This window comes from Trachurus japonicus, chromosome 11 (assembly GCF_045865225.1).
Source record: "Trachurus japonicus isolate A0001 chromosome 11, Traja_1.0".
Classification (NCBI taxonomy): Eukaryota; Metazoa; Chordata; class Actinopteri; order Carangiformes; family Carangidae; genus Trachurus; species Trachurus japonicus.
This window is the reverse complement of record NC_140917.1, coordinates 32,971,968-32,979,464: the sequence shown is the minus strand read 5'-3', so window position 1 is coordinate 32,979,464 and position 7,497 is coordinate 32,971,968. Positions and strand designations below refer to the sequence as shown.

Sequence of the window (7,497 nt, the reverse complement as noted above, 5' to 3'; positions counted from 1 at the left end):
ACTCCCACACGTGTGTTATTGAACTGTCTACTCTGCTGCATTTATTTATAGGCTTTCATTAAACAGGGTATACTGTAAAGACTGGAACACCTCAGCTCACTGAAGCATGATCCTGCAGTACACTTTATATATATATATATATATTGTGGTAAATAAATGAGTTTTGTTGTTCAGGGATAAGAACCTATGAAAACCATCTCGCAGACTCACTCCTTGCGGCTGCACAGCGAGTATTTGCCCTCTCGTGGTAATCTATTGTCACGCTTTTCTTGTTGCGCCCATGTTCAGCCGCTGAAGTTGATGGATAAGATGCATGTACGTGTGGTGCAGGAGTCAACTCCCAGGAGAGACTGTTATTGATTTTGGCTGACTGCTTAGTTTATTAGGGTCAAGCTGAAGGCCGTGGTGGCAGAGAAGCTGTTGGTGATGGATACTTGTGTTTGGAAGTTGAATAAATCTTCCAGTTCCTATATATCCAAGCTGGAGATTTGATCAATCGATTAACCAGACAAAATAAAAACCAACACTTGCAAGAAAAAGACTCATATGTCTCCTGTTTCAATCTCACTCAGTGGCCTGCTAATCCAGTTAGTCCATGCAGCCTTATTAAAGTTCTGTGATTCACACTCATCAATCAGTCTTAAGCCCATGGCCATATGTTATTTATACCTTCCTCCCCCCAAAGGCAAAATTTACTGTAGTTTGATCTGGCTAATTAAGATTTTAAAAGAGCTTAGAAGTATTTTAATTGCATTTCATTTGTCTTGCTGTCAGAGGGGGAAACGGTGAGCTCTAATTCAAATCTGTCAAGACAGAGCATCACCGAAGTCAGCGTGGTTCACCCTCTGCAGATCATGAAAGTCTGTGAATTAAATTTCACAGAATATTCTCGAGATATTGCATCCTGGGTAAAACTGACCAACACCCTGTCCTGCAAGAATTTGATTGAAATATCACAGATATTGTATCATTTCCTGTTAGTATAAAATTGTAAAGTATGTTGATAACGATTAATTATGTTAATTTTGTCTTCTCGTATATATTAGTTATTTTTTTCAGACAATAAAATCAAGAATGATGTTACCTGCTTGACAGTTTCGACTGTCAAGCTTCTTTCATTGTCTGAACACAAGAAAAAAAAAACTAATATGTTGATAATGCACAAATACCAACGGTGCATGAAATATAGAGTATATAGAATTAGTACATAGTACAGCTTTATCAGAATGACAGTTAAATTACAGCCAATGACACCGAAAACGTGACATTATGTGCTGTTCATTTCACATTAAAAGTCTCCCTGGGATTCAGTTGGAATATCCCAACCTCAGTGGTTAGATGGTGCCATGACCCCAAGCATGGTCTATTCTGGAAAAGGGAGCAACATATGAGGGACTTGAAGAATAATTTTGTGCATGATCGGACGTTTATTGGTGTCATGGACTATGTTCCACTCAGCTAAACAGTCCCAAGAACTCCAGGAGACAGCTTTGTTACTTCCATGAAGTTTACTTGAGATATTTGTGAAACTGCAACAGAATACAGTAAAACACTTATTAAACAAACCTGATACAGAATATCAGTGTAGCTAGCACACTTGGCTAATATAACAGCACAACATATGATAAATACAATAGAGCTAGCAAAGCTAACTGGGTCTTGCTCATGCTAATCAATCAATCAATCAATCAATCAATTTGTTTATTTCGGGCATGTCAATACATGGCCGAAAGGGAAAAGCGGGAGAAGCAACATTTTAGCTGACACAATCAACAACAAAGTTCAAAATGAGTAACGTCTCAATGTTACATACTGAAGAATACTTACAAACGTTGCTTTAGCCAAGAACAGAGAGAAAGAAAGACGGAGAAGGCGAAGCTGTCAACTGAGAGGTCACACCCGTAGCTGATCACTGCAAAATGGCAGCCTCTACTTTCCCAGAATACACCAGCTCTGGGTTGCTATGGTTACAGATATAAACAAATGGGACTAGGCTGCTGACTAATGGTGCGTTCCAGTTGTACTCGGAAGTCGGGATTTTCGAGCTCCGAGTTGGAACTTTCAACTGGAACGCACCTCGAAGTCGGATTTCCGACTCGGAAAGTCGGACATTCAACACAACCCCCGAGTTGACATTTAAAGATGGCTGCCCCGGTTGTAAACAGTAAGTAGAAGCTCCTGTAATATCCTTTTATTTCACCTTTTTTACTATTTGTTGTCACAATAGTCAGCCGTATACATTGTATTGTTAGATGTATATATATCGAAATACTGTCACATTGTAATTTACATTTTTCATGTGTATAGCGAACTATAAAGCAGACCGTGCTAACAACGGCTAACCGTTAGCCTGGTAGTTTCAGCCGGTGTGTTTTTTTTATTTATGTTTTTTCAATGCGGAGAAGAGTTATAAATGGTAGCCTATGATGTAGGCTAGTGAATGACCTCTGGATTATAGATGCACAAATATATTCTCTGATTGTTTTTTGTTTTTTTACCGATGGCTAAAACGGTAATCGGTTACCGAGCCTTAACAGGCGCCCGTTAACCATAGACTGTTAAAAAAAAACAAAAGACGTATAACCATATTTAATAGCCGTTAACCACCAAACCATTAAACTGTTGGTGACGGCTTGTGATAGTGACAAGCCGCCGTCATTGGTGATTGAGAGGATGATCGATGGTGTAGGCTGTTGTTTTGGCGTTAGAAAACACACACGCACACAGAGAGAGAGAGAGAGAGACCGCAGGTAAACAGCCTTAGTTGTTCACATAATTAACTATTTTAATACAAGGTAGCGTACAGCCAAACACCAGGCTACAGTTACTCTAACAGCTGAGCTCAGTCAGCTGTTGATTTACCAGTGAGCTCGAGAGTGAGCGCAGTGCGTCCTTTTTTTTCGGCACCATCCTTACAGGTGAATTACATGTAGACGTTCGTTTATCGTCTTAAAAGTGTGCATATCTACTCAGGATATAACAAAAAAAAGTTTAGTTGCAAAATATTTACCATGTAAAATATTTATGAGGGAAATGGCTGTGATGTAGCCTAAACCTTTTTTTCTTTTTGTTTTTTTCCCCCCAGTCTTTGTGGACAACAACGCTGATTTGTTCGTGGACCCAGACAGGAGCACACCCTTTCCTGGACCTTTGTTCCAGAAAGCGCGTGATCTCACCATGTATTACACTGACATGGACTGCACCACTGTGGCGAACCTGGTGGTGATTGAGGACAGTCACACCACCACAGCAGGTTAGATAACATAATAATAATAATAATAATAATAATAATAATAATAATAATATAAAACAACAGTTATGTCTATGATACAATGTTTGACAGCCTATTACTCATGTGTGTATTGTAGAGAGCTCCAAGGAGAATGCTGCCCCTCTCAGCCAGTCACCATCCCCTGCCCTGCCTGCCAACGAAAGTTTCAATAAGGAACAAACACTGTTCCTCATTGACCTAATGCGGCAACAACTTGCAGCAGAGTCTGAAGGCCTCCCAAAGAGTCTGAAGGAGCTGAACTCTCGGCTGAAATCGGCTAGGTGCAACAAGAAGAACCTCTGGAAGGAGACGGCGGAGAAGCTCTCCATTCAGTATTCGGAGTTGTTTTGTCCTGAGAAAGTGGCCAGGAAATGGAATACACTAATTGATGCGTATAAAAAAATTAAGGACAACAACAAGTCCACGGGGAAAGGAACCATCCGCTTTCAGTTTTATGAGGAAATGGATGACCTTCTGGCTGGGCAGCATGATGTGGTTTTCCCTGTGGTTGGCACAGCAGCGGGGATCGATGTCAGAAGACCAGAGGTGCTCGGACCTTCGGCCGTCACGGCACCTCCAGCAGAGGCTGCTTCCTGCACGCACACCCACACCCACACCCACACAGCACCAACACACACACGACCTCATAAACGTCGGCGGGAGCAAGATGACGTCCTCCAGTACCTCCGGGAGTCAGAGGAAGCCAGCCAGAGGCGACATGAGGAGGCACAGAGGTGCCACAAGGAGCTACTGGCTCAGCTCCAGTCAGCCCAGCAGGGGTTTGAGGGCCTGATGGCTCGATTTTTGGAAAAAATGTGATTGATTTGAAATTGAATATTTATATATTATTATATATGTTATTGAATTTGTAATGTATTGAATGTTGTATTAAATGTATTTAATTGTTTTAAATTTCTGCCTGGCATGTTGTTATTGCAGTAGGGGAGACCGGGGTTGGTTGGCACACCCCTGTTTTCTGGCCTCCTGTTGGTCACAGACTCACAAATGTGACATCAAAATGATCATCTTTTTGAGCTGCACTTACTGTATATAGTTTGTTAAAACATCTGAAAATTACTCACTTTTTTGCTTTTTTTGGCACACACAAACCAACCCCAAAATGCAGTATACATATATTAAATGTGATTAAACATAATTTCATACAATTCAGTGCACTGAGTGCAAGAAATGGGCACATGACTTCTGCAGTGAAATGGGCCACAAAGCCTGTATACTGTAATTCCAGTGATTCTATAGGCCTTAATGTAAATAATCTGCTTCCACCTCACACAGCAAATCTAAAACACAGTGAGATGGAAAGACATAAAAATACAAAGAGGTGATATGCTATATTTAAGAATAAATTATATGTTCATTGAATATTTTCTCTTTAAAAAAAAAAAAAAGAAGCTCAAATCATTTACTGTTTGATGTTCTGTGTACGTGTTATCTTGTTTGTGGCCTTAAATGCCCTGTTTTAGTGTTATACATGCAAATGCATGCACTATGCTATCTCCTTAAATTTGAATATATTGGAATTAAATTTCCAATTTATTATTATATTGGATGCTTCATCCATTCATTTTTACATTGTGCCAACCAACCCCATGAAGTGTGCCAACCAACCCCGTGTCGGGGCTGGTTGGCACAAGTGCGCAGTATGATTTTATTCATAAATAAATTGATTTTAGAATATAACTGTGGACATGGAAATGTGTTTAGTTAAAGCTGACACCTTAACCTTTCATTTGATGCTGGTTTGAGTATTCTCACATAAATGATGCCAGAGTGCTATGGCAAAGAGTGAAAAGTGTGCCAACCAACCCCGGCCTCCCCTAAATAATAGTAATACATAATTAAAGGGAAGAGACAGTCAGTTGTGTAAAACACTTATTTACTGGCAGGATAAGAAGTTCAAAACACATCTAAAACACCTATTTACAATATTTACAACTTGAACTCATGAAATTTGCAGTGTTACTCGTTTTCATCTGCCTGTCTTGGGCATCCATTTGGGTGTTCCTGGCAGATTTCTGAGGCACCAATGCACATATTGTGCAGAAAACAAGCAGCCGTTACGATCATGACCACTGCATCGATCCGGGTGTTTTGCAGATCTCGAAGGCGCCTCCACTTGCACTTCATTCTTCCAAATGCTTGCTCTACAACCACCCTCCCACGGCTGATCCTGGAGTTCTGCAGCTCGTCGGCCTCAGTTAGAGCCCCGTTGTCACGCTTAGGCGTGATTACAAAGGGGAATGCCTGCCCGATGTATGCACTGTCTCCCAGCAAGCTGTTCTCACCCATCTTCTCCTGCCATGTGGTGTAAAAGTCAGAGGCCCTCAACATCCTGGCATCATGGACCTTCCCCGGTGGTCCAGCGAAAATGTCAATAAATCGCCCCCTTTCATCCACAATCCCCTGAAGGAGGACAGAATAAAAAGACTTCCGATTCATATAGTCTCCTCCTCTTATTGGTGGTCTTTGCACCCTGATGTGGCACCCATCAATAGCACCAATGACACCATTGAGACCACAGAGGCGGTGGAAAGCAGCAGCAGACGCTGCTTTCTCACAGGTATTTGGCCAGGATATAAAGGATGATCCTACTGTGCACATGATGTTGAGCGCTTGTAGGATGATCCTGTGTGCTGTGGACTGTGACACATCAAATTTATCAGACATCTCACGGAAGCTGTTTTGGTTGGCCATGTACCACAGGAACATCAGCACCTTCTTTGTTGCAGGAACTGGCAGGAGACCTTGACTGTGTGGTTTTTGAATACCGTTGTCCTGCAGCTTCATCATGACATATTCAAACTGGGGCTTTGTGACACGGAAATGACGTGAAAAGGTGTGATCATCCATATTCAGCATCATCTCCCACTCTGTTCCAGTCTTCAATATAATTCGCTGTGTAGGCTGCAGCACAGTCAATATTCTAGGTGAGAGACAAAACGTGTTTTAGTAAAGACCATGACACATTTTACAGTTCTTATAGCATCACTGTATCATTTCACAATAATATGAGCAGCTTTTACTTCCTTTTATCAGTAGATTTATTTGAAATCTTTAACACAATCAATCAATCAATCAATCATGTTGTCCCTTAGGGACAGGTCAGGAGAGTCTGAGGACAGACAGCTTTGAGGTTGAAGTCCTATAAAAATGAAATGCACCTGTGACTGCAGCTCTGTAGCTACGTCTTGACCACATGTCAGTTGATCAGCTGTAGTAGAGTAAACTCCGCTGCACCGAGCGCTTTTTTTTTTTTAAATTAAGCTCCGGTAGCGACCGGCTGATAGATACAGGAGGATACTGTAAACCAGCGCGGATCCGCTGTATTTATCAAAGCGTCACTGTGCTGAAGCAGCGGGTCTGTTTGAGCTGTGTTCATGAAGTTAGAGGCGACTTTCAAACTCTTCTACATTGTCTCTTTTCACCTCCTCTCTCCCTTGCTGCTGCACCAACGTTTTAAACAGAGATCCGCTACATCTGTCGGCTTTGTTTGTTTACATTTCACAGAACAAATCCCACTGAAAATGATCCTGCATATTTTACAGACAACTGCTGATATTACATTGAGAAAAATCGATTTAAATCTACATATAATTTATAAAATTGCAGTTGTTAAGAGCACTCGCCCGTTATTTACTATTGACCGATCAAACGGCGTTCGATAGGCTACTTTTGTAGCTAAACAATGAAATATGTAGAAAGAAAGAAAAAAGAAAAAATATGATACCTTCTGCGCCTTTGTGTTTCCTCCTCATCCACCGTGTTTGCAGGTTGCAGAAGGACCGTATATTTGTCCAGAAGTCGTTTATATTCGGACAAGGCAAGCGCGACAATAACTTTCTTTGATGTTGCCATCTTGTTTCCTCTTCCGTTTTGGGCCGTTGGCTACTTTTTCCCGACTTTGTAACTGAAACGCTGAAAACTCGGGTGTGACGTCATTCCCAGCTCCGACTTCCGTTCTCTATCGTATGAGAATATCTCTCCACCACATATAGAATATATGTTATGGGATTTACTGACATTCTAGCAGCTGACGTGAAAACTTCTTTAAGACACACCACGCCTACCGTGGCTTCCCCTGCGCCCTATAAATGGACCCAGCTGCGCAGGGATCAGCTGATCCTCTGATTTTCACTGCAGATCAGACGGCGTGAGAACGAAAGAGACAGAAGAAACGAATTGTGTGAGAGAGGCAGTTGATCGGTGGC

General features: G+C 41.5%; 2 protein-coding genes across 2 annotated transcripts; one reads left to right on the top strand and one right to left on the bottom strand.

Annotated features, from left to right (window-relative positions):
• Positions 1-2,142: 2,142 nt before the first annotated feature.
• LOC146979167 (uncharacterized) lies at positions 2,143-4,090 on the top strand. Its single transcript, XM_085790256.1, has 3 exons — positions 2,143-2,164; positions 3,086-3,253; positions 3,369-4,090. Exons 1-3 carry the CDS (start codon positions 2,143-2,145, stop codon positions 4,088-4,090), a joined length of 912 nt encoding a protein of 303 aa, XP_085646382.1.
• A 1,158-nt stretch (positions 4,091-5,248) lies between these two features.
• LOC146979166 (uncharacterized) lies at positions 5,249-7,222 on the bottom strand. Its single transcript, XM_085790255.1, has 2 exons — positions 7,017-7,222; positions 5,249-6,212 (listed from the first exon to the last, which is right to left on the bottom strand). Exons 1-2 carry the CDS (start codon positions 7,142-7,144, stop codon positions 5,249-5,251), a joined length of 1,092 nt encoding a protein of 363 aa, XP_085646381.1. The 5' UTR covers positions 7,145-7,222.
• Positions 7,223-7,497: the final 275 nt, after the last annotated feature.

Excerpts from the sequence above, each read along its gene's own strand:
- LOC146979167 (XM_085790256.1), top strand. The coding sequence starts at position 2,143 with ATGGCTGCCCCGGTTGTAAACA. Across the intron at positions 2,165-3,085 it reads GGCTGCCCCGGTTGTAAACA|TCTTTGTGGACAACAACGCT; the intron begins GTAAGTAGAAGC and ends TTTTCCCCCCAG. Across the intron at positions 3,254-3,368 it reads CAGTCACACCACCACAGCAG|AGAGCTCCAAGGAGAATGCT; the intron begins GTTAGATAACAT and ends TGTGTATTGTAG.
- LOC146979166 (XM_085790255.1), bottom strand. The coding sequence starts at position 7,144 with ATGGCAACATCAAAGAAAGTTATTGTCGCGCTTGCCTTGTCCGAATAT. Across the intron at positions 6,213-7,016 it reads GAAACACAAAGGCGCAGAAG|AATATTGACTGTGCTGCAGC; the intron begins GTATCATATTTT and ends TCTCTCACCTAG.